Source organism: Sciurus vulgaris, assembly GCF_902686455.1.
Source record: "Sciurus vulgaris genome assembly, chromosome: 2".
In the NCBI taxonomy this organism is placed as follows: Eukaryota; Metazoa; Chordata; class Mammalia; order Rodentia; family Sciuridae; genus Sciurus; species Sciurus vulgaris.
Genome location: NC_136462.1, coordinates 135,207,818 through 135,235,573, shown reverse-complemented (window position 1 = coordinate 135,235,573; position 27,756 = coordinate 135,207,818). Strand labels below are relative to the sequence as shown.

Here is a 27,756-nt window from a genome sequence, read left to right as displayed (position 1 = left end):
AACAGGCTTGTTTACTTGAGACATGGGAAAAGTCTGAGGTGAATGTTCTCCACTGCTAAATGAAAAGTCAACCCAGCAACAATGGTATAGAAACTGAAAGAGAGTTCCCTGAACTGAGAGCTTCCATGGTGTGTGCTTTTAAAATGGGTCTTCCAATTCTTGGAAATCATTTCCATCAAGAAATAGTTTCCTTCCTTTGAATATGAGCTGGCTTTAGGGATCTGGTTCCAATCAAAACCATGAGGTGGGAAGAGACATGATGAGACTTCTGAGGCAGAGTTCTAGAAGGAGATACGGTGTCTGCCTACCTCTCTCATAATGCTCGGCGTCAATGCAGCTACTGTGCTATGAAGAGGCCAAGGCCACATGGAGGAGCTCCAACCTACAGCCCCAGCTCAAAGATCAGCCAGAAATCATCCAACCAGCTGGTTTTACATGTGCTACTTCAACTATGTATCTGGGGAAGACTTCAAGAAAATTCCAACAGTAGACACTATCTGACTTCACAGCCACCATTTGATTGTAACCACATGAGAGACTCTAATTGAAAACCATCTAGCTAAGGCCAGTCAACTTTAAGAACCATTAGAGATGGTTGTAATGTTGGAACACTACTGTTGTAATGCTGTTGTTTTAAGAGAGGTCTGCAAACTATAACCTCTGGATAAATTCTGGCCTGCAAAATGTTTTTGTACAGCTTGTGGGCTAAAAATTACTTGGTACAGTTTTAAAGAGTTCTAAAAAAAAAAAAAAAAACCAAAGAAAAATATGCAACAAAGAGGATATATGGCCTTCAGAGCCTAATATTAATGCTGTAACCCTTTACAGAAAAAAAGTTTGTCCATCAATGTTCAGATGGTTTGTTATGCAAGCCACAGACAACTGGAATGTGTGGTGTCTTTGGACACGATGAGATGCACAACAGGTAAAGTGCTGGCCTTATACTGCTATAAAAGTCACACAAAAAACTATCTCCAATTACTACCTGAAAATCTATTTTTACCTTATCAATAATTGCTACCAAGACCTGGCATGTAGCTCAGTGGAACAATGCTTGCCTAGCATGGGTAAGGACCTGGATTCAATCCCCAGTACTGCAAAAATAATAATAATGATGATGATGGTGATGGCAATCATCATAATAATAATTTCTATCATACAACATTGTAATTTCACAAACATATCTGTCCAGTCAAAGCAAAAGTGATAGTAATGTGATTTATCATCCAAGGAATATATGAAGCATACCTCTTGGATTTGATTCTAGATTAAACTCCAAATTTTGAAATACTCATTAATAATTGTAGCAATGATAGGCAGCATTATTGAATCTTTACTAAGTACCAGACATTTTTATAAAACTATTTTATGTGTATTACTTCAATTAAGCCTCATGTCAACACTTATTTCCATTTTAAAAATAAGAAAACTGAGGTGAGGAGAGATGACCTAATCTGTCCAAAATTACAGAGGTCTAAGTGTAGGACCAGGACCTGAATCCAGGCCTGAGTCACATCCATGAAGTTAAACACTACACTGGGCTGCTCCTGTCCAGAAAATGTAAGACACCTAGCTGAGGTTGAGAGAATGCACTAGGCTTGCCTCTGGTCAGACCACCTTGGGTGTTAGTTAAGGGTGCTGTCCATTCACCTAGGATGAGGCCTGGAACAATAGTTTCCATCCATCTCCCTGGGATCTAAGAATCTTCGATAGTACCAATTCTTCTGTTGAGGGGATCTGAAGCTTCCAGAGCAGCCCTAAACTAAGAATGTTAAAGGATATTCCTTCCAAGTCATCCAAAGCTTCCCCACTTGATTCTAGGACCAAATTGTTTCACAAGAGTGAAATGAGTTTTAGTTTCCTCATATGAGAAGTGGGAATGATATTACCTATTCTTTAAGATTTATTGTGTAGACTAGAGCCAAGACATGTACAAAACCTAGTGCAGCAGCTATGTAATGGCTGTAATTATTATAATATGGAGTATGCCTTTGTTCTGGAGAACTGGTGATTGGCCAATGGCTTTACACTGAGAAACTGGAAAAGCTGTTCATCACAACAAAAGACGCTTAGTCATGAAACAAGACACAGAGTAAGAATTGCTGTTCACCCGTTGGACTACACACTCTCCATGTCCCTTTGTAATAAGCCTCTTCTGTGTTGTTTCAATTATTTATAAAAATGTAAGCTTTTAAAAAATTCATGCTCTTTAAATAAAATTATAAACACTGTATATAAAAATAACTTCATCATATTCTCTTCTTCAACTGAACTTGGAACAAATAACTGGAGATCAAAGTAAGGACAGAAAGGGCAATGTTACAATGTAAGAATGCACCCAGGCCACCTCAGCACGCTGCCCAAACATGGAGCACAGCACTTTGTCTACTCACCAGAAGGGGAAAATAATGAGGCGGCTGACGAAAAATATGGCAGAGAAGATGAAAAACAGGGTGTTACAGGTTTGCTTCCATCCAGCATAAGAAAACATCTTAGCAGACTAAAAACAAAGAAAGAAACTGCATTCAGATAAAGTGATAGTGGCATAGATTTCAAAAATTAATACATGAAATGATATGATGTCCGGGATTTACTTGAAAATGGTCCCAGGAAGTGAGGTGTCAGGAAGCAACTCTTGGGGCCCTCAGCTGTTTGAAATAAAGTTTTGAGCACTTGATTATTTCCTATTTATTTCATGCTAGTCTGTACTGCTCATATTATCTGCACTGAATAAGAAAAATTACTTGAAAGGGAAGTTGAATGCAGTTTTGGAAGGTTGATTGATGGGGACAGTCCATTGCACTATTCAGTGCAGCCCAAGACTGAAGAGAAAGTTTCTGGTGAGAACTGGGGGTGAGGGATGAGGGATGGGAGGGAGTGGCTAGAATGCAGACCATCCTCTGGGGAGCATGGTTTCAACTAAGTCAATTTCAGAATTGGTATTGCCCTGGAGTTTCAAGGTTATTCTTGAACAAGAAAGACAACATATGTACATTCCAGGAAGGGAGCATATATTCCATGCTTTTTCATATTTACCCAGGAGTGAGAATACGGTCAGCCTTTGAGGTTAATAGACCCCCCACAGGGAATAAATTTAGCTGCTGACATAGAAGGCTAGCACACCTGGTCAGGTGGGAGCCAAGTTCAGGGACAAAGACCAGAAGTTTGGAGTGACTGGAATGGAATGGGTATCTGTCTCAAAGGTCAGAAACCACCATGGGAATTTAGAGATGTGCACTTGTAAGGGCAATGCAGCATTCTTGGGTTAAAAAAAAATATGCACAATGCATTCTAGACTGTGTGACGATCAAATACTAGATGAGAGCCCCTCTTCTATGCTAAGTATTAGTCAGATTACATTAAAGTGTTGGGTCCTAGATCCAAACTCGGACCTGGGGAAAATTAAAGTGAATGGGAAGATGCATGGAGAAGACAAAAATAAGAATTGTAGATGTGGAGAATGTTTTTTCTTGCAATAAAAAAAGAAAGTAAAAAGAAAGAGGTAAGAAATGCACCACCAATTGTCTTGAGGAATATGAAAGATTAAATAAACTCCATCTCAAGGAAGGTCTAAACAGGGGAAAAAGTGGTACCATGTCTGGGTTCAATTGGAAATTGACTGAGAGGACAAGTACTAACATGACTACTCAAGGAAATCTTGGATCATATATCCTTGGGAGAATATTAGAAAATGGGGCCCTGCCACCATTAGATGTTGATGAAAGGTACCAGCCTTATGTACAGAACCTCAAGTTAAATCAGACTTGTGAATCAAAAATGATTCATGATCATTAACAACATAAACTGTTCTTAGAGTTTACCCATGAAGGGAACTCTAAGTTTGACATTTCATTTTTCTTGTTTTTTTTTTTTTTTTTTTTTTTTTTTTTACCTAAGAACTTCAGAACATTTTAAACAGTAATGAGCTAAATTTCAAAATATGCCCTAAGGGATGGATATGACTTCTCAAGTTACAGTTGGGGATAAAAATAAATAAATAATAAGTGATTTCCCCAAGTCTCTCAGGGAGTTAAGCTGTGTCTATGACAAGAAAAAGGAGGTCGAGGGGAAAACCCAGCATTTATTCCCAGTTTGAACATCTAACTCTCCTTTAATTACACAATGAAATTGTTTTTGTACTGGAGACACACCAAAGGCAATTGAACAAGAGCATTTAGAAGCCACAGACTAGTATAAGACTCTTAAGTCCTGGTCAATGTGATCTTTATTTTCAGTCAGGTTACCGAGACATGATCAGAGAAGGAGGTAAATCTAACGGAGATGGCTATAGTGAGAAAGCAACACAAGAAAAATCTGTCCCAATCCTTCTTTTTTCAAAGACATTTATTACCCTAAGGCACATACAATAATCTTGACCCTGAGAATGGGATTTACATACCTAATTACAATTACAAACTAGATACAACATTCAGTACACAGAGAATACTTTAACTATAACCAGGTGCTTTGAAAAGGCTTCAAATGACTTCTGGTTACTTCTCAAACAGGATTTGGAAAATTACAGTTCAGTTCATGGGCTAAAGCTGGTCAACCCCTAAGAATGGTTTTCACATTTTTAAAGGGGTATAAAAACAAGAAAAAAAATTACAAAAAACAAACAAACAAAAAAGAATATGTCACAGAGATCACATGCAGCCCACAAAACTAGATTTACTACCTGGCACTTTACCAAAAAGTTTGCTGAACTCTGATCAAGAAGAACAGGAGTCTATTAAATTTAATTTCTTCCATATCGACCTATATTTAGTTATTAGCCCTCCAAGGAGCAATCCTAAACTTGAAATGGGTTAGCATCATTTTCCTTGGGTTCATTATAAATGAGTATATTGAAATGAATAACTAAGTGGTTCTGGGAAATGTTGCTCTAAATACAGCAGGAGATCTGGCAGTGAGAGGACTGTTCAGTCACAGCCTCAAGGTCAACAGGAACGGATGTATCACAAGCAGGTCAAGAAAACAGTCCTAATGTTAGTTGTTAGGAAGACCCTTGCTTAATGTTTCCTGCTTCAGAAACTACCCTACGCCCCTTTTCTCTTTTAGAAAGTGATGCCTTTTAATAAAACATCAGCTTGCCTTCCTTAAAGCAAGGTATTACGTTGGACGGAGATTGGGGTATACAGGCATTGGCTTAAATGGATAGATGGTGCCATCCTAGTTTGAGACTCCAGAATACCATAAATCCAAGTATTCCTTCTAAAAGATTAGTTTGTTCCTTATTCAAATATCTCATCTTACTCCCTGAGTTGGCATCAGCATGCAACTTTCATAAGTGGAATCCCAAAAGTTAACCTTTCACTAGCACCTTGGAGAAGGCTGGAAAATAAAAACCAAGAGGTTTCATTTCTTTCATCTTGTAGGATCTAGAAACCAGAGACATTCTTGGACTTCAGGTGTTTTCAGGGAAAAAGAGCCCTACTAAATCGTTCACAGACAATTCTTTCTGTGAGTAGTTACAGAAACACAAGAGTGGTATTGTTAATATATTTTTAATGGCAAACGTTTACCTCCAGCCAAATGTCAGCTACATCGTGCACAATCATCACGAGGGTCCCACTGCGAATATAATTAGCACACCAAGAAAAGCTCATCAAACTAATAGCAGCCAGGTGGTGGATGACATTCGCTAGAAAATCCTGTATAACAAGAGGAAAATGGAAGCCATTAAGCAAATGCAGTTAATTCCCAATCCTTGGAAGACATGATAATGATAATGATAATGATAATGATAATGATAATGATAATAATACCAATAACCTGCACTGTATGTTTTGAAATTTATGAAGCACTTCCACTTTAATTTTTAAACACAATCCTTGTAAGGAAGCTAGGCCAAGTATTATCTTCATTGACAAAGTCATTTAACTTTGAGACAGCATTGAATAGCTGTCATCTAACCCCTATCATCTGCTATTTTTTCTACTGCCCCACACTGGACATACATGTACACACACAGAGATGCACACACACAACAAATACACACACGAGCATATCCTTGTGTACATTTACATATATTGTTTATTCCTTACTTAATTCCAAGAAGGAAAAAATAATGTACTAAAATTATATAACCATAAAAGTAAGTAACTGCTTATGAAATAAGTAACAAATAAAATTGGAATAATATCAGAAAATCAAGGCTAAGGAAAGCTACCATCACTGAGTACAAAACCATAAGAGATTTTCTGCAAAGAAGGACAAATAGCCAGTCAGTACCCAAAAAGATGCACAACATCATTTGCTTTCAGGAAAATGTGAATCAAAAACCAAGGTGCCACTTCACACTCCCTAGGATGGCTATAAGAAAAATGATGCACCTTAACAAGTGCTGGCAAAGATGTGGAGGAATCAGAACCTTGTACACCGCTGCAAGAAATATGAAATAGCACAGCTGCTTTTTTAACAGTCTGACAGTTTCTTAAAAAGTTTGACATAAAATCACGTTGCCCAGCAATTCCATTTCTAAGTGAAATGACAGCATAAGTTCATGTAAAAACTTCTTTATGAATACTCACAGGATTACTTATAGAGCCAATTTGAAGAAGCAACCCAAATATCATCAACAAACAATAAACAAAATGGGGTATATCCATACAGTGAACAATTATGTAGCAATAAAAAGGAACAAAGTCTGACACATAAACGACAGAGCATGGATGAACCTTGAAAATATTGATTCGGACAAAAAATCACCAAGAACTGTATGATTCTGTTTATGTTATACAATCACCAAGTATTGTATTTTATATCCATAAAAGGAAAATTCATAGAGACAGAAAGTAGATGAGCAGTTGCCAGGGGCTGGGAGACATGGGGAATGACTGCTAAAGAGTACAAGGTTTCTTTTGGAGGTGGTGAAAATGTTCAAAGTTGATTTCACAACTGTGAATACATTAAAAAACCAATGAATTATATGTTTAAAATGGTTGAAGTATGTGGTGACTATCTCAATAAGGATATTTTAAAAAATAAAGATTTTGGTTTCCCTGAAGCCAGACTAAAAGAGTAAATATGACACTACTAACAGGTCAATGTATGGAGCATTTGCTGAAAAACAGGAATTGTTTTATGTAATCCTCACAGCAACCAAAGGAGGTAGGAACTATTTTTAGATCCACTTAATAGAGTAGGAGACCAAATTTAGGGATTTTAACCAACCACCTCAATACGTTAGTGAGCGGGAGAGCCAGGGAACTGACTGCAGAGGTGTGCTTCAGCCATCCCCCAGCAGTTCTTTGTCTTTAAAGTATGAGTTTATAAAACATAAGACAAAAACCTAAATTTAATCTTTGAAAAGGAACTTAATACAACTTCAAATAAATGAAAAATCAACTATCATCAATCAAAAGTCAAAGAAATAAAGGATAATAAGATCAACCTACCTATCTAGGAAAATAAGAGTCAATTAAAGTTGGACATATTAGTTGCTTAAAATTAGCAACAGTTAATCTATAACTATTATTGAGTTACATGGGAATGGAAATTATTTCTTTCAGATTTTTTTCAGTGTGTTCTTACATTTAGAGAACGTTTTCATTGATGTCTAGTTGACTGCAGCATGCCCCCTAGTGATGGGTAACATCCATCACTCACCTCAAACATTTAATTAAGCCAACTTCATTTTACCTAAATTGAATTAAACTTAATTTTATTTATCATACAAATTTTGTTACAAACCAGACTTTTGCATAGGGTGTAGCATTATATAGTATAGGCCAAGAGTTTTATCATTTGACCTGTGTTGCTAACATATGAGGAATTCTGGTGACTGCATTCAGGGTCTAAACTGGTTTGCTTAAGCAGGGCACAGTGGTGCACACCTGTAATCCCAGCATCTTGGGAGACTGAGGCAGGAGGATTGAAAGCTTGAGGTAAGCCTCAGAAGCTTAGATAGACTCTGTTTCAAAGGAAAAAAAAAAAGACTGGGGATGTAACCAAGTGGTAGAGCATTCCTGGGTTCAATTCCCAGTACCAAAAAAATAAATAATAAAAACACAATAAAATAAATGGTTTGCTGGACCAGCAAAAAGTTCAACTAAACAGCCCCTAAATTTATCACTTTGTGACTTCAGAGGAGGCTTTTAAGCTGTGACTCAGTTTCTCTGTACATAAAGCAAGGCTAATAATGCTTGAAGCAAAATTTCCCAAGAAGAATGTCTGATGAATTCAGGGGAAAAAATGTTTGTTAAAAGTTTTTGAAAACATCAAAAAGTCTTATTTAAAGTAAAACTAGAAGATGTGTTTGTGGGATGTAAACTAATACTTTTCTTCTGTGCTTTAAGCATATTAAATTCCTAAATCAAAAGAAACAGAAAACATAAAGGAAATTTCTTTTCTTCTTCTTGGGGCTTCAAAGTTAAAGCTTCAATAGTGTTTCACTACAAATATTTATCAAGGCACCAAAGCAGGGGCATAACTTACATTACTTCATTTATTATCAGAAGCAGAAAAGAAATGAACTGGAACTAAGTACATATAAAATATAATTTAAAAATTAGAATTTGTGGCAGAGGGATGAAATTTTTAAAACAAATATTTTTAGTTGTAGATGGACACAATGCCTTTATTTTATTCATTTATTTTTTTGTGGTGCTTAGGATCGAACCCAGTGCCTCGCACATGCTAGGTGAGTGCTCTACCACTGAGCTACACTCCCAGGCCAGGATGAAAATTTTCAAGGAAACCAATAAAAAAGAAGTTTTGTAAATAAGACACTTACCTTTCTCTTGACGTCAGAGCCAAGGCTAAATAACAGAGACCAATAAAAACTCATTTCTAAAATGTAGTACCAATACTGGGATGGCAGCAATGGCTGAGGAAAAGGAAAGTAATCATTACTTTAAATGTCACCTTATCAACAATTTATTTTGATAAATTTATAGTCTACAAAATTTCCTAAAATAACAATGATTTATATTTCAACTTCCAGAAAGGAATTGGAGATATTTCAAGGTGTTTTATTTTTAAAAAGGTAAAGAAGCATCTCAAAATCAAGTTAAATGTTTTATCTAAGCAAGTCATAAAACTCATTGTAATTACCTTATATTAACTAAATGGAAGTTAAGTTAGAATATCAATTTAAAAATCTTAAGAACAATAGGAAGTCTGTTTTGCTCCTCTATGCTTCTTCTTGTTTAATATTTCCTTAATATTACTGAAAATTTGATGTCACAACCTCTTTTCTGGTTATAGTCTGGTGGTCAGAATTGACCCATGCTCAATAAAGTGTAATAAAATGTGCTCAGGGGCTGGGTTTGTGGCTCAGTGGTAGAGAGCTCACCTAGCATGCATGAGGCCCTGGGTTTGATCCTCAGTACCACATAAAAATAAAATAAAGATATTGTGTTCACCGATAACTAAAAAAAATTTTTTTTAAATCCTTAAAATAAAAAAAGAATAATAAAGTGTGCACATTATTTAAGGACTCTAAAACTTCTGAAAAAAAAAAAAAGAAATAAACTTCCACTACTAGACTTTCCCTTAATACTTCTGTAGCAGGGGGTGCTTATTTTAGCTAGGTTGAGACGTTTTATTACTTATGGGACTGATTGTTACCTTAATACCCCCACTGAATTCTGACTTTGGTACCCCAGCCTTGTGTGATTCCCTCCCACACTGTCTGTGGACTTGATCCTGGTCATTAGTCAAAGGGACATGAGCCAAAGGAATGGAAGCAGAGACTTCATAAGCACCCTTAAGAAACCTGAGCTATCTTGCTGGAGAGAGTGCAAAGAAGAGAATAAAGGGGATGATTGAGAAAAACATGAATGAGGGTCAGCTATTAACTGACTGAAAATGCATTTATGAACTCAGCTGACACCACATGGAGCAGAACTGCTTAGCTGAGCCTAACCTAAATTGCCAACCCAAATCATGACCAATAAATACTTACTGTTTGAGGCAGCAAGTTTGGGGATCATTTGTTATGTACCAAGATGATTGATACACCCAAGAAGATAAGAGAAAGTTAGAGATGGAGGATGACAGTACTGGGTTATGGTCTAGATATTGCCAGGGTTTCTTTTGATCTAACCTTCTTTGATTCTTTAATGCTGAGGCTAACACATTAAAAGGACTATTTATTTCATCCTTGATAAGATCATAAAAGAATTACAAAGTTTCTTCTTTCTTTTATGATAAACGAACCTGTATGAGACTAACATCAGTAAAAAAAAAAAAAAACTTAAAAATCTGGACAAAAGACAAAAAAAGGAATATCTGGTTTTGCCATTAGAGAGCAACCAAGGCATCCAGAACCTGAAAGTAAAGACCCCAAGGAAAAGAAAATGCACTAAAGTGAACATTTAATTTCAAGAAAACACTTTGTAAAGCAAGTATTACAAATGTTAAGCAGAATAAATTCAAAGAAAACCATCACTATGCATATCACAAACTTAGCATGTGCCAATTTATAAGCAGTTTTGGAGGCCAGAAACTAAAAAGTAGCAGAAGTTAAGCAGGAAATCTCATAGTAGTAGGAGGTAAACTGGTGTTCAGGCCACTCAAGGAAAAGAAGTCTAGTAAACACTGTATTCTTATTCTTCTATTTCAAACTACTGAAGAAAATGTGAAAAACATGGGTAAGCGGGAAACACATCTAATCCTCACAAAGACTGTGGTCCACACAAAATCAAAAGCAGATTAATCACATGACATACTTTATTGCTCAACAGAAGTGAATGTAATACTTTTAGAAGGAAAATATCATCCTGACCATCGATATGTTTCAACATCCAATGTCTGTCATTCAAAAGCTATAAAGTAGAAGGAGAGAGGAGTGAGAAAAGTGAACATGATACTAGACTTATCTGATTTAACTTCAAAATAATGTCAAAAAACAGGTTAAAAGACAGAAATTTTCTGGAGAGAACTGGAACCCATAAAAATAATTAAATGAAAATTTGAGAATTGAAAAATACAATAACTGAAATTATGAATTCAAAATATGTGTTTAGCAGCAGATTACACACTGCTGGAAAAAGCATTAGTGAACTGGAGGACACGAAAGTAGAAAAAATACCCAACTATAAAGTTGAACCCACTTTCTGAAACTGAAATTTTAACCCACTTTCATGCTAACAGGTTGATTTGTCACAAGTTTCTTGGATGCTAATAGAATACAGGAAATAAACTATAGTTTATGATTTACAGTAATATCAGTGGCCAGACTATCAGTATCTGGGCCACTTCTTCCATCCTCAATTCCCACAGGACTAAACAAAAAGGGCCAGATGACAACTATATACATAATAGGTTACATTATATGAGAGGAACCCTGAGCTAGGGGACCTGATTCTTTCATGACGAACAGTAATGTTTCTTTTCTCTGAAGGGAGACAATATCTCTATATTCTGAGATTGTTTGCCATACAAACATCCCTGAAAAAATAGTCTAGAATAAAAGACAGTGCTTCACTTCATGTGACATGAAGAAATCCAAAAGCCTTGTGGAGATGGTCTTTCAAGTAACTGAAACAAAGAGAGGGAACAGGAAGAAAAATATTTTTAAAAGCATAAGAGATATATGAGGCCCAGTGTAAAGATCTAGTATATTAACACATTTGTAACTGGAATTCCAGAAAATTGGAGACAGAGGAAGGAACAGAAGCAATGACTAAGAATTTTACAAAACTGACTAAATAAATCAAGCCACAGTTTCCAGATGTACTAAGCAAGGTGTACCCTATGCAGGAAAAATTCAAAGAAAACCACATCTATATATATCATAATAAAACTGCAAAAACATAAAATGTTAAAATCAGCTAGAGGAAAAAAGACATTTTCAAAGAAGCAAAAGTAAAAATGACAGCTAAATTCTTAAAGAAGCTAGTGGAATCCAGAAGAAAATGGAATAACATCTTTAAAGTGTTGAAGGAAAATAATTGCTAACTTAAAATTCTGTACCCAGCAAAATGACCTTTAAAAAACAAAGGTAGTATGAAAAATTTTAGCCAAACAAAAGCTGGCAGACCAACTATTAAAAAATGCCATAGGGACTTCTGGTTGCAAAAGGATAATAATTCCAGATGGAAGCATGGAAATGCAGGAAGTAATGGATATCAAGAAAAGAATAACTTGACTGATTTATAAAACAATAATAGAAATGAATGCAGAGCTTCAAATATATAAAACAGGAAGGTATGTGGTATATTCTAATGACCTTTCAATAACTAAAAAGAGAAAAGAGCACTAATTTGTATTAGACTCCAATTAGTCAAGGATGTATATTGTGATCTCTTGGATAACTAATAAAGAATAAAAAGCCCTGAAAAGTCAACATAAGGGAAGAAATGGAATAGCAACTTTTTAAAAAACTTGAATGTGGGGCTGCAAGTGAAGCTCAGTGGTAGAGCACTTTCCTGGCATGTGTGAGGCACTGGATTTGATCCTCAGCACCACATAAAAATAAATAAAATAAAGATAAGAAAAAAGATACAGAACTGCTTAAAAAAAAAAAAAAAACTTAACTGTCCCACAGAAAAGTAAGATGGGAATACAAAAGTAAATGGATCAAGTGGGTACAAATAAAAACAAATGGTAAAATGGAATATTTAAATCCAAACCAATCATTCATTAAAGTGTGATAAAACTAAGGAATGAGATGAGTGATGAGTTACCAAGGATGAGGAAACCCAGGTAGTGAAAGAACCAATGATGGCATGGCAGTGGGCAAAGAGAAGGAAGTGGACTAAGACCTAAGGGACAATTTGAGGGGGCTGGGTGTTGACAAGGGGAGGGGTATATCAAAGGGATCTTACCTGTCTGGGATAGCCATTCCAAACCTCCCAGAGGTCATATGCCCAAGGTTTCTGAAAAGCAAACAGGAATCCAGGAGAGAAGAAACACGTTTGTCAGTCAAAGGCTGATTTCAACAGAAAACAAGCACTCCTTGATGTTTATTGGGGGCAAAGATCCACTGCCCAGGAAGACTAGATTTTGTATATTCCTGTTGCTTCTGTTGTACTACATAGTTCTCCCAGGTAGGTATTTATCCATATTCTTATATGACACCCCTGCCAAATTCACTGCTTCTAGTGAATCTGTGATCAGTAAATAGTGCTATCTTATTGAAGGAATTATTTTGAACAATTACTAACAAAATTATTTCTGAACCAATTCAGTTACTGTGTCTGTAGCAATAAAAATATCTTGAGACATCCATAGCAATAAAATATTTGAGAGAAAGCTCTAAACCTGGTTATCTTATTGGAAGTATATACTAACGGAATTAATAGGCAAGAACTTTAAAAATTAAAGGTAAGGTAGATTCCAATCAAAGATATCAAAAAGACAACTTACATCATAAAGAAATGCAATTCCAGCAACAGTAATCATTAAGTAAAATGCAAATCGCCAGCTGCCAAAAGAAAGAAAAGTCTTTTATTCCCTTATAAATGCTATTGACATCTGAGAAGAAAAGGATTGGGTATGACAGAGTTTGGAAGAACATACATTCTGGAGTCAAAGAAATCTAAGTCCATATCCTGGCTCTGCCATTTGTTAGATGTCTACAACCTTAGGCACATAATTTCACCTCAGGAAGTCTTCACTTTCTCATCTGTATGATGGGAATAACAAAATTACATCAAAATGTAAAAGGAATTGAAGATAATTTACAAAATATTTTTTGTGTGTACAACCATTGAAATGAAATGATGTACCCCATTTGTGTACAAGGAATCAAAATGCAGTCTGTAAAAAATTTAAAAATAAATAATTAAATAAAAAAATTGATCATAGTTCTAGTACGAAGTAAGCAACAATAAATGATACCTATTATTATTATGACTAGTCATTATTATTATTATGACTGGACACATAAAATATAATGAATTAATACTAGGATTGCCATCAACATAATGAGAAGGAATCTAATTGGCTCAATAACCTATTTGGGGGGCTGGGGTTGTGGCTCAGTGGTAGAGCTCTTGCCTAGTACATGCGAGGCACTGGGTTCAATCCCCAGTACCACATAAAGATATAAATAAATAAAATAAAGTTTAAAAAATAACCTATTTTATTCCCATTTAATTTCTACTTGAAAAATTTGTATGTGGTCAGACTTTACTCTTTTTGCCTAAAAGCAGAATTTGAAAGAAAATAGTTTTTTTTTTTTTGTCATTAAGTTTTTTTTTTTTTTTTATTGTAAACAAATGGGATACATGTTGTTTCTCTGTTTGTACATGGCGTAAAGGCATACCATTTGTGTCATCATAAATTTACATAGGGTAATGTTGTTTGATTCATTCTGTTATTTTTTCCTTTCCCCCCACCCCTCCCACCCCTCTTTACCCTCTATACAGTACTTCCTTCCTCCATACTTGCCCCCCTCCCTAACCCCAAATCTAACCCTAACACTAACCCTTCCCTCCCCCCATTATGTGTCATCCTCCACTTATTAGCGATATCATTCGTCCTTTGGCTTTTTGAGATTGGTTTATCTCACTTAGCATGATATTCTCCAATTTCATCCATTTGCCTGCAAATGCCATAATTTTATCATTCTTTATGGCTGAGTAATATTCCATTGTACATATATACCACTCATGTATGGGGAAAGCTTTATGTATTAAGAACTTAAAAGACATATCAATTGATTGTAACATCTGAATCTAAATTTAGATCCTGATTCAAGTAAACAATCTGTAAAGAAAATTACAAGACAATGAAGACACTCATACCTGCTGTTAGCAAATTAAAATTCTTTTAGTATGATAATGGTACTGTACTTATGTTTAAAATAAAGAGTTCCTCCTTTTAAGAGATACATCCTAAAAGACTTACTAATTAAGTCGTGCAATGCCTGACATATTCTTTAAAAATTACCTATGACTGGGGAGAGTAGCATGAGGAGGTATTTAGATAGCATGGGATTGGCTTTGAGTTGATTGTTGAAGTTGGTGAATTGGTAATAGCAGTGATAGTTCATTACATAGTCTTTCTACTTTTGTATATGTTTGTAACTTTCCAAAATGAACAGAAGCTTAGATTAAAAGTTATGAGTATTTTATCTAATGATTGCTGAAGTGGTAATAATACCAGAATAATATTTATTCCTTACACTTGTGTGAGGCCTTACAGTGTTTTCCTCAACATCCCTGTAATACAGGTAGGAAATAGGGACACAGGCATATACTGATTTTGTAGATGAAAAATCAGTCTCATTATAGCCAGGCTACTTTCCCAGTTCATCTAGTAAAAAATAGTGAAGCTGAGGCTGTAAGTATAGATCTTTGGATTCTGCATCCAGTAGTGTTGCCTGAACTTTATCATTGCCTCTGAGTTAGAGCACAATCCTTCTTCATGGCTTATTACGACAGGAGAAAAAAGTGGGATTCAATGCTCAGAAATTTGAACCATAAAAATACTCAAAGGGCATTTTACAAAATGAGAGTTGAGACCTATCTGTACTTGTCATCTTTGTGTTTGGCCCAGAGAGCATTTCTTTGGCTCCCTGGGTTATCGTGTCCAGATAAGAATCAAAAAAATAGATGATAAGCCCAGACATCCTACAAATGCAGCCAAAAGTCTAGGTGGCACATCTTTTGTTTCTCAAACATTTATTGATATCTTGAGTCTGTGCCAGGCACTGTGCTAAGCACATGTTTTCATATTTTTATCAGGATTTTAACATTTATTTTAACAAGATTATGAAGTTGATACTATAATTAGCCACTTCTTGCAGACCATTGCTTGATTCTCACAACCCTAAAAAGTAGATAAGATAAATACTAAAGGAAACTAGTGCTGAGAGAGATCATGTAAGTTACCCAAAGTCATTAAGTAATAATCAGATGCAAGAGTCGAACCCAAGTTTCACATTTTTCTGGACCAGTTCTACTTAGGTTTCATCACATCATACCTGAGGTTCTCGAATTGTGCACCAGGGATCCCCAAGGTCAGAATATTTTCATAATATTAAAACAGTATTTCCCCCTTTAGTTCTCTTGCAAACAGTATTTCCCCCTACAGTCTCTCGCAAGACTGTAGTGGCAAATTCTAGAGGTCGTGTGACATGTGATTGTGTTGCTTTGAATGAAAACTGCACTGGTGAAAGGTGTGCACATGTAGTCTTATATTTTATAAATTTTTTTAATGTCTAATATAGCAAATGTCTGACTAATTAAGTTCTTGTGGTTTTTAAGAGAACATGGAATCCTGAGACCAAGAAGTTTGAGAACTACTGCATTTTACAGACAATAACATGAATGATGATGTATTTGCTGATGCCATTTTACTTGGTTCAAATGAACCTAAGAGGATAAAAACTTTCTTCTTATCCCCAGGAGGGGCTTATGTAAACATGATTGTGGGAGGGAAGAAAAAAGCACTGGAAAAATTCAGAAACTGATCCATTAGGTAAAGCTGGTAATAATGGGAGAAGAGAGGACTGCAAGGTGAAATCAGAGAGGAACTGGGTAGCAGGGACTTAGATCGGTGGCAAAAGAAGCTGGTGGGGTCAAGTGGGGCCAGATGGGACTCTGAAGTGGGAGAAGTGGAATGAAGTAGGCAGTGTACCTATGTGGTCAGACAAGGGTGAGTTGCCAGTGCATCTGGAAAGCCCTCCCTCTCGCACTGGGGCAATCTGTCTATATACTTTAGGCACTTTGGAGTTGTTTCTTATTATTAGATGGAAATGCTTACTTTAAAAAGAAAGATGGCCAGGTAATATGGAATTTGATTTTTTTGTTTTTTAAAGGCCCCTCTGAGGACTAAAATCTTGAATACTATAACATGGGAATAGTAACATAAAGGAAATAACATAAAGGAAATATAACATAAAGGAAATAACCATGGAAGCAATTAACTGAGCTCAGGGTGCTCAGAGATTAATCCATTTAGACATAATGGAGAGCTCCAATAAGATTTTCTGACAGTTGGAGAGTAATTTGTAAGAGGTTGGTGTTAGGAAATACAGGTTTCCTGAGATTTCAAAATGCCTGGGGATAGTACCTTGAGCAATGATTTCTAAGGCACATCCCAGGAATGAATAGGAAAAAGTGGATAGTAAAAATGAAACAGCTTGGCATTTTACCTACATCTGTTTACATAGTCCATAATCAACTTTCAACAGTTATCTGACAGAATAAATTTGGGGCACTGCTAAATAAGATGAAGTTTAAATTTGATTTGTGGGTTCACTATTTCCTGAACATATTATATAATTTCCTGCTTTATATCTTTGCTTTATGTGAAAATTCCACCCCAAATCACGCTTTCTTTTCTTATGGAAACTCGACCCATTCTTCAAGGTCCAGATAATAAGATCTTGTCTGCTCTGAAAAACTTTTCTCTAACTTTGCCAACATGCTGACACCCCCTCTGAAGTCCAAGAGTACATAAACATCACCATGAACCTGCTGGTATATAGTCCTGTGTCACTGGAGTGGAATAACAATAGGTGTTATGGCTTCATGCATGGTGGTCTGGTCCCAAGTCAGCTTGTTAAGGTCAGGTAACAGGCCTTACATGTTTACTTCCCTCTTAAAACTAAAACTCTGTACAATCTAGGATAGTGCTGCATACCAAGATCTTCAACATGAATCTCTGTATGGCCTGACTGACTGGTTAAGGTAACTTGAAATTCCCTTCTGTAGCTTGAACTCTGTGGACAGCTTTCAGTGGAAAACACAGCCCAAGTGTTTCTATATTGCCAAATATTACTCTGTTAGGGAATGCTTTGCTTGGTGAGGGGGAGGCAGGAGGTAGAAGTGGCAGTATGAGGCAGCAGAAATTATATCAGAATAGAAGACAAGACTTGGGCACAACAGCTCCTCAGACAGCTGACTTTGAGTCAGTTCCTTAAGCTAGATGGATGTGCAATTTGTCATTTTTCAAACACAAGCCCCACGCTATTGATGGGAGAATCGAACACACTTTTATTGACTGCAAGGCACTACAATGCATAAGAAATTGCCAGAGAATTTCACTGGAATATGATTCAGCTCAGAGATAGAGAATTAGTCCCATTCTGAGCACTTTAAGATAAAATCATCTGTTAGCAAGAATGAATGAATGTCAGCAGGAAAAAAGGAGGATCTAATATGAGACCTGATCTACTATGCACTGCTTTGTGGTGATGAGTTAGAGATATCCCTTGTGACCTGGCATCAGTGGTAAAGCAGTATTAACTAATCTTTCAAAAGCTAAAAACCAGAGAGAAACCAGTTAGAAAGAGAAAGGCCATGCATGTGAAGCCACTGCATGAAAGGCAGTTTAAGTCTATGATAAGAAAGAAGGTGTTTTGAGACACCCTAAAGAATTGTCTGTCCCTCTAGACATTAGCCAGCTTCACAATTAGATTATAGACCTCAGGAATGAATAGGGAAATTAAGTGAAGTCATGAAGTCTTGTGACAGGCTTCAGTTATTTATTTGTTTCTTAATTTGGCCATTCATTCATTTCAACATAAAAATAAAATTACCTGGTACAATGTGAGGGTCTTAAGAAACAGGCAGAAAGAAGGAATACATTGGTGTGTCGAATGTGGTATCAGACACAACCCAACTAATATGCACTTGTCTGGATATATAGAAGAGGAGATATAGTAAGAGCAATGATCTAGTTCACCTTTTTGGACAAAGTTTCTGCCACTAAGGGAGTGACCCAAAGAGCTATAATATTCCATAGGAGGGGGGAAAATCCAGCAGAACTCAAAGGAAACCAAAAATAAATGTAGTGCGGCCTCTCTACCTGGATACCATTCCAAGTAAACCATGCTAGATGCCCCAGCCCATCCTGAACCTCCTGTTAAGCAATCTGGGAACTAAGGCTGTGCAATCCACAGCAAGGCTGAGGCTCCTGAACCAAGTCAGACAGAAATAGGTCCTCACAGTCAGTGTCCTGAGAGGAACACACTGGGAAGTGTTCTGAGACCTCCTCTGCTCTTACCATCATAGTGATTGGAAACAGGAGAAAAAGCCTTGCGACCTAGTGCCAACCTCAGCTCTAGAACAGACAACATCAGGTAAAGATGTGTCTGTGATTTTGGGGACATCAGGCTAAGTATTTAGTGTCTCCTGTCCACCTTAGAGAGTTCATAGCTGGCCCGTTTCAGAGAGCAGGGAATGGAAGCACAGAAGGGGAAGAAGCAGGCACCTGGAACACCCTGACATACAGAGCTGGGTTTGAACCCTCTCTCCATTCCAATGTCAGTATCCTCCCTGAGAGGACCACTCTGCTCCACATAACTCTGGAGCACTGCAAAAGCTTTGACCATCCTTCTTACCAGGCTTCCTGGAATTTCTTCAACCTGCAAGGCCTCTCTTGATTCCGCCGACTCCTAAACCATCTTTCCACCTGGCGCTCCGTCAAGTTACACTTCTTTGCTAGCCCATAAATATCAGTCTGAAAAAAGGTTAAATGAATCAATGAGTGATAAAGAGCAGAATCAGATGGGCAGGCAGTCAAAAGACAGCAAGCTTGTATACAAGGGACAAGAGACCTTCTGCCATAAGACCTTGAGCCAGGGAATTTATCTCTTTTGCTTATGGAATTACACACACATACACATGTACACACACACATACACACAAACAAACAATAGAGAGAATGTCAGTAGCCCAGATGTTTTACTGAGAAAGACCAAATCTTACACTGGTAGCAATCCACATGTTTAAGTTGCATTTGTGAACTCATTCACTCAGCTAAAACTTATTCAGGCCTGCTGGGTGTCAAATAGAATAGCATAGTTTTAAATGTCAATGAAATCCAATTTCCTAATCTTTTCCTATAGGAAAACTGAAGTCTTAAGCATTTTAGTGACTGTTGAAGACATAAAATTCATAGCAGAGTATTGACAGGAACTTGGACTAATATGCTTTCTGTTATTTCACATGATTTAATAGCTTTAGAAGATAATTTGAGAAAAACAGGTGTTGGTCATCTACTTTCACATTTAATCAGACATACAGTTTATTTCCAACTAATCTGAAATATTTCTAATCATTAAAATAGTAATCAAAAAATATAATAATGACAGTTTATACTCTGGGAAACACTAATTTACAGGGTATGGTTTAAAATTAGAAACAGTATGGATGATGGATTAATTCAAAGGTTACAAGCTTGATGGTCAACTAGGGCCAGACAAAACACCAACTATCAAGTAGGTCAGATCTGTTTCTTAATAGGATTTTAACATAGGTATGTTTTATACGTTAAACTTAGGACAACACTCTTCATTTCCAGAAAGAAATACACCCTGTAATTTTTCAAAATTACATCAATTCCTAGATCTTTCTAAGAAAAAAGCATTTCCTCTTAATTCCATTATGAAAAAATTAAAGTTGCCTAAAACTGACCCTCAGCTTTGGCACTAAGGAAATAAGCAGTAACTCTGTGGATGCAGCACACAGAAAATCATATGTCACATCCCTGTCTGATGATTCCAGAGACAATGCAGTCCTAGGATGTTGATATGAAATCACTGGGTTTTAAAAATGTGGATCAATACCCAGAGGTAAGTTTTTTGTTTTGTTTTGTTTTGTTTTGTTTTTGGTATGGAGGATTGAACCCAGAGTCACTCAATCATTGAGTCACATCCCCAACCCTTTTTCATATTTTATTTAGACACAGGGTCTCACTAAGTTGCTGAGGCTGGCTTTGAATTTGTGATCCTCCTCAGTCTCTTGAGCTGTTGGGATTATGGGCATGTAGCACCATGTCCAGCCCCCAAAAGTAAGTTTAAGCCAGTAGTAAGGAACACTGTGAGGCCACACAAAGCCTGACTGCAGGCCAGATGGTTGAACCCCCAGCAGTCTGTAACCAGCCAGATAGCTTTTGCTGTATCATTTCATAGGGTTCATGGAATCATCCAGGGCACAGGACAACTGCAGACAAAGTCATCTGAAGCAATCATGCTGAAGGACTGGAAGAGAACTAATTACAGCTTTAATATCCCTACCAAACTGCTACTTGCTTACTTGATCTGAAGAGAGGGAAAAAAAAAAAAAGAAAACAAAAGCAGGATGCAGCCATGTTAGTCTGTTTCCCTTTAAAGTACCTTCTCTAATCGTTTTTAGGTCAAGGGTTCGCTTGTTGCTGTTTGCTTTGTTCTTCTGAGGAAATCAAATTCATTTGTGCCTACTTTTTCTGGACATTGTGCTAAATGTTGGAGATCTAAATGAATGAGACTTCCATGGGCATCCTCACAGGACAAAGTATGATAAGGATGTCAGAAGATATCACAAGGAATTATAATGAAATACCATGAGTGTTAAGACAGGGAAAGATCAGGGTACATGGGACTTTACTCCATGGAAGGTCCTATAAGTCACCCTTCAGCTGAGCCCTTAAAAGTGTCACAAGGAGAAGACCAGGAATCCAGTACCCTGCAGAGGAAGCCACATGCGTGGTCATGGAGAGATGAGAGCAGGGTGAGCAGAGAAGCCTGGAGGAACACAGAGCCTTCTGGAAGGGGAGGAGCATCTGAGAGGAGGGGAGGAGAGTGTCGCTAGGGTCACTTTGGGAGGACTTCATCTGGAATCTGCCAGTTTAGGGGCTGCTTGCATTTTCAGGTCTCTTTCTTACAGTGTGTAAAGAATGAATGAGTAGGACAGAGACTGGAGGTGGAGATAAAGTTCATGCTGCCCTCTTAAGCCTCTCCTCTTCACAGTGAGGGTCTAACAACTGAGGCTGGACAATACTGGAAGTTGGACCCTATACCCAGAAACCATCGCATGCTCACATCCTCAAAGGAACATGGCAGGTGTGGGGGCAGTAGAACCTGATGGGAAGGGCAGCAAGCTGAAAACAGAGGACCCAGTCCAACTGCCTCCTCGAAGCTCTGTCTCCAGCTCCAAATTCTGCCTTGGGGAAAATGCCATAGTAATGAGGCCATTTGCTTCTGGCCTCCCAGGAACAGCTTGAGGATCAAGGGATAGGAATATGACATGTTGAAGATCAAGTGCTGTGTCAGTGCTACAGATTTTTATGGTCAAACACAAAAAGAAGAGCATGGACTGAAAATTATTTAAGAAAAAGATATTCTTTTCCTTCTAAAATAACTTGAAAACATTACTGATCCCCAAGACAAATAATATAATTCAAATCCTATTGCTTAGTCCATAACAGGACATATTCTCAAATGCTGCTACACTGTATATGCTGGGTGTTCTGAGAGTGAAAAGGCTCTGGGTCTAATTTTATTGTTTTAAACATTTCATTCATGCATTCATTCATTCATTCAAAAATACTTAATCTCTCCTTACTAGTGTCAGGCACTATTCTAAACATTGGAGATTTAGCACTGAGCAAAATACTTAAATCCTCACCTTCATTCTGGAATTTCCCCAGATTTTAGAACTTTGTTATTATCCCACCACTTCTATAAATATCTGCTTAATGCATGCATCTAAAAGATAATAATTGTATATGATTTGAAGCCTTTTTGTTTCTTGTTTTTGAGTAGAGAGGAACCTAGTTGGAATTCAGTCTTGAAATTACTAGCCTCGTGAATGACAATATTATTGGGTGAGAAATCTTGCAAGCAAGAGTTTATAGAAGTATTTAATTAATACATGAAACAAGCAATTATTGAATACCTACATGCACAGAAAATTGGGCACGATATTATTGGAATGGAAACAAGCACAATTAAGAAATAAGTAATATGCCTTTGGTATAATTTGAGTTGAGCAGATATATTTTAAAATGCTCCTGTAGAAATCAGTAAATGATAAATACAAAATTAATGGTATGGACTACAAATAATAAAAGCTGACCTTTACTGAGCATCCACTATGCGCCAGGCACTATTCTAAGCCCTTGTGTGTATTAATTCAGTCCTTAGAAGAACCCTAAGAGAAAAACATTATCATTGTGTTCAATTCAAAAGGGAGAAAACAGGCACACAGAGTGAGGCTAATCTGCCCATCTAGGCACTTGAGGTCTGCCTCAGAACTGACTCAGTTCCCACAGCCTGTCCTCACAACCATGCTGTTAGCCTCTCCATTACATATTACTATGAACACCGTAGTGATTGGAGAGTGCGGGGAAAGCCTTACAGGCAGAGCCTAGGAGAGAGGTAGTATGGCCCTAAGGAAGAACAATGAATGGAGGCCAGGCTCCTGGCTGCTTGACTGTGGTAGAATAACCCAGATTCTTTGACTCTCATATGTCTCACCTATAAAACAAACTGTACTAGGTGAGGCTTTTGCTCTAAAAATGTATGAATTCATGGATGAGTCGGTCTAGCCAATGAGAACACACTCACTGACCTAAGAACTGGCTTTAGGTCAGTCTTCAAGTGCCACATTTTTAAAGCTCTCTTCCAGAACTTATTTGTTCCACATCCATTCTAATCATGTTTTTGCTAAGGAAAAGGCTTGACAATAAGTTCCATTGTCACTATATTTGATCAATGACAGAATAATTGATCTTTTGGTCAGATGTTGGTCTCTTTCATATCTTTCTCCAACATATCTGGTCAAGCCTCAGCATACCTTCCTATACAGGGAGCCCAACAGAGCAATGAGAGCAATAGTCATAGTGATACAACTGAACTCACAGAGTTGAGGACCCTCAAAGAATCTATGTCCTAAAATGGTATAAGCATATACTTGACTTTTAAAATGACTGATGAAAGCTGACTGCATTAATGGTAGCGGGTGTCACTTTTTTATTTTTTGTTGTACTGGGGATTGAACCTAGGGCCCCAGGCATGCTAACCAAGCACTCTATGACTGAACTACATCCCCAGTTCAAGAGTGTGCTATATTTGGAGAAGTTTCATTTCCCATGTCATTTTAACTATGGAAGTATAATGAAACTGCAGTGAACAACAGACTGACCTGGACACTATTTATTACAGTCATTAATTAATTAAAAACTTCAGTGATATATAAAAATGCAGTGCACATCAATACCTGAGAAGAATACTTTGTACCAGGCACAGTGGTGGACACCTATAATCCCAGTGACTCAGGAAGCTGAGGCAGGAGGACCACAGGTTTGGGGCCCGCCTCAGCAATTTATTTTATTTTTTGTCTCAAAACAAAAAATAAAAAGGGGACTGGGGCTGTAGCTCAGTGGTAGAGAGAGCACTTGCCTACATGTGAGGCAGTGGGTTTGATCCTCAGCACAACATAAAAATAAATAAATAAAATAAAGGTACTGTGTCCATCTACAACTAAAAATATTTTTAAAATAAAAATAAATAAAAGGGCTAGGGATGTAGCTCAGTGGTAAAGCATTACTGCATTCAATCTCTAGTACAAAAAACAAAACAACAACAACCAAACAAACCCCTGCTGTATTGGGAAGAGAACTACGACTCTCTTGAAAATTCTCTCTCAGGAGACAATCAGCAGCATGGCAAAGTTTTGAGTATGTCAAGGCCATGGCAAAATAAAAATGTCACTCAAAAAAGTGACCCATGAACACTTTCACTATACACAGTAAGTGTTTTCATGGTGCCACAATCATCAAAAGTGTCAGATAGGACTTCTCTGCTCTGACAATTATCTTTCTTCATCAGAATACTTTGTGTATATTCTCATTAAAAACTAAACTTACTATTAAAAATTAAACTGTGATCTTCATACCCAAATCATGGTACTGTTAATTCTCAATAATATGCTTGAAAACAATAGTTTGATTATTAACATTTGATAATTTATGTCATAATATGTATTTGTAATTTGATATTATCCTTGGGATGCTGTATAAACTGTCAACAGAGCAAAGAAATAATCCAAAGTGAACCAAATCCTTTGCTGATCAACTGGAAGAGACACCTTGCACAAATAAGGTAAGGAATGAATGACTGAACCACCAAGAAAGGAGATCTTTAAATCCACAAGCAAAGAATATATACTTACTTGTGATGGTTGCCTTGTGGAATGCTTGAAAAAGTTCTCTAAGGTGGTATTTGGTGTAATTTTTTTAACTGCCTTTTGAATGCCAAATGTTTTTGCTAGAGGTGTAGCAACAAACCTACAAAAATATGAAAAGAAATTAAGCTCAAAATCTCAGAATGAATCCACAATGACACCAGAAAACTAGAGTTGTAACTTCAGATGCCCAGGGGAAAATCCATCATTTGCTTGTGTTGTGCTATAGTTTGGATGCTAAATGCCTCCCAAAGATCCTTGTGTTAGTTTTGGTTCCCAGGGTGGCACTATTGGGAAGGTACTGTGGATTTCTAAGAGGCAAGTGGGAATTCTTAGATAATTGGGAATATGCTCTTTTGCTTCCTGATTCCTGAGGTGAGCAATTTGCTCTATAATTTCTATTTGGTTCTTTGTTATAATTTATAATTTTTATTACTTTACTGATACTGTTAATTTGATTATACATTGTTTTCATATTTTCCTTTAGTTCTTAAGTATATGGTTTTCTCTAATTCTTTGAACATGTTTAAAATAGCTGATTTAAAGTCTTTGTCTAATAAGTCCAACACCTAGGCTTTCTCAGGGACACTATGTTTTCTATGTGTAGGACATAAATAAATACATTTCTTATTTCTTCATGTGACTCCTAAGGTTTTGTTGGAAATTGGATGTTAAATACTGTAAAGTCACAACTCTGGAAATCAGACTGCCCTCCCTTGGAATTTGTTGATTTTTTTTACAGTTTGCTGTTGTGTGTTTAGTTACTTTTTAAAAACTAAACTGTAGACAACTGTAGACTCATTCTTCGTCATGTGTGGGCACTGAAGTCTCAATTAGGCTAGCTTAGAAGTCAGTTAAGGATTAGACAGAGATTTCCTTAAATGCCTAGAACCATTAAGTCTCAAAGTCTTTACTAAGTGGCTCTGTGGGCATGTTGGGGCACACCTTTAGCATTCAGCAAGGCAAGATGCCTTAGCTTACGCTCCCTGATTACACAGAACCTCAAGGTCATTCAGAGATGAGAGTTCAGGGCTTTCCCAGGTCTTTCCCGAGCCATGGACGTGCCCGAATCTTTACACTTAAAAGTTTCAAAAATATTCACAGTCCCTTATGAACACTTCATTTCTCAGCTTTTCATGTTATGCTTTTCCACTAGACTATAATTTGCTCTGATTATTATTCATTGCTTAATGAAGTTATGAAACTAATCAATTGCCACAGATTATTTTAGGTAAACATCCCCAAAGAAAAGCTTTTTCACTGGGTGAGCTGAGTCAGGTCTAATAAAGACAGCCTTCTTAGAAATGTCATCCAGGGAGCTAGCAGGCATGTCAGATAATGAAAATTCTCTAGCAATGATGCTTTGAAAAAGCTCCAACTCTGTTCTGCTCCCCTCATTGGCTTTTTTAATGAAGTATTTGCTCAAATCTTTTGCCCATTTTTAAAATCAAGATAAACCGAGTTATAAGATTTCTTCATATTACTGAAATTAAGTCCTTTATAAGATACATGTTTTACATATACTTTCTCCCTGTCTATGGCTTGCCTTTTCATTCATTTACATTATCTTTTTTAAATAAAATAATTATTATCCAGACATGGTGACAAACACCTATAATCCCAGCTCTTTGGGAGGCTGAGGTAGGAGGATCACAAGTTTGAGACCAGGCTGGGAAACTTAGTGAGACTTTCCTCAACCAAAAATAAAAAGGACAGGGAATGTAGCTCAGAGTTTGCTTGCCTAACATGCACAAGGTCCTGGGTTCAATTCCCAGTACCACAAAAAAAGGGTAAATAATAATTATTAAGGCATTTTTATATATCATATAATTAAACCCTTTCGAGTATGTAAATTAATGACTTTATAGTAAATTTACTAAATTATACGTTACCATGAATCACTTTTAGAATATTCCCATCACCCCAATATGATCCCTCATGCATATTTACTGGTTCCTTCTTCCTTCTTGAACCTACCCTAGGAAACCACTAATTTTTTTTTTAATATCCTTATAGTTTTGCCTTTTCTGGATATTTGGTTTAAGTGGAATCATATAATATATGACTACTTGTGTCAGGCTTCTTTCATTGCTTAGCAGTTCATCCATGCCATAGCACAGATTTGTAACTCATTTCTTTTTATTACCGACTAATCACCCAGGGTATGGAAATACATTCATAGTTTCTTTTAGACAGCAAGCATTTTTAGCTCTTTCTCAAGAGAAACAAATGCAAATGCCTGAGCATATTCTTTTTTTTTTATTATTAGTTGTAGATGGACACATTACCTTCATTTTATTTATTTATTTTTATGTGGTATTGAGGGTTGAACCCAGTGCCTTGTACATGCTAGGCAAGTGCTCTACCACTGAGCCACAACTCCAGGCCCTGTTTAAGCATATTATTATACTCAGATGTTCATAACAGCTTCATTTGTAATAGTTCCAAAGTCTAAACAACACAAATTTCTATCAATTAACTAAACCATAAATAAATTGTAGAATGGTATATCTATATGTTGAAGCTACTCAACAATAACAAGGAACCATTGATACACATTACAACATGAAAAAAATCTCAAAAGCATTATGTTAAGTGGAAGAAGTCAGACACAAACAACTATAATTTATATGATTTCCTTTGTAGGAACTCCTAGAAAATGCAAAATTATAGTGGTGACAGAAAGTAGATCAGTGATTATCAGGGGCTAGCAGGGGACTAACTAAACAAGGGTAAAGGGAAGTTTTTGGCTGATGGAAATCTATACCATAATCATGGTGATGGCTATATGACTGTATTCATTTGTCAAAATTCGCCAAATTTTGGATGAACTTTACATAAATAAAACCTTGATGAAGTCAATGTTGTAAAATAATGGGATATCTCTATTGTTCCTTCAGTTCTG

The 27,756-nt window shown here is 36.7% G+C and overlaps 1 protein-coding gene across 7 annotated transcripts in view; it reads right to left on the bottom strand.

The window, feature by feature from the left end:
* The window catches only part of LOC306650201 (ceramide synthase 3), a 140,395-nt gene that overhangs the window by 39,052 nt on the left and 73,587 nt on the right, over positions 1-27,756 (bottom strand). For all 7 annotated transcript variants that reach the window (XM_079122043.1, XM_079122042.1, XM_079122044.1 and 4 more), the window contains 7 exons: positions 24,840-24,954; positions 19,247-19,365; positions 13,318-13,375; positions 12,777-12,827; positions 8,738-8,830; positions 5,526-5,654; positions 2,394-2,500 (listed from right to left, as the gene is read on the bottom strand). In XM_079122043.1, the coding sequence (XP_078978169.1) occupies positions 2,394-2,500; positions 5,526-5,654; positions 8,738-8,830; positions 12,777-12,827; positions 13,318-13,375; positions 19,247-19,365; positions 24,840-24,954 (672 nt within the window). The remainder of the gene's footprint in view (positions 1-2,393; positions 2,501-5,525; positions 5,655-8,737; positions 8,831-12,776; positions 12,828-13,317; positions 13,376-19,246; positions 19,366-24,839; positions 24,955-27,756) is intronic.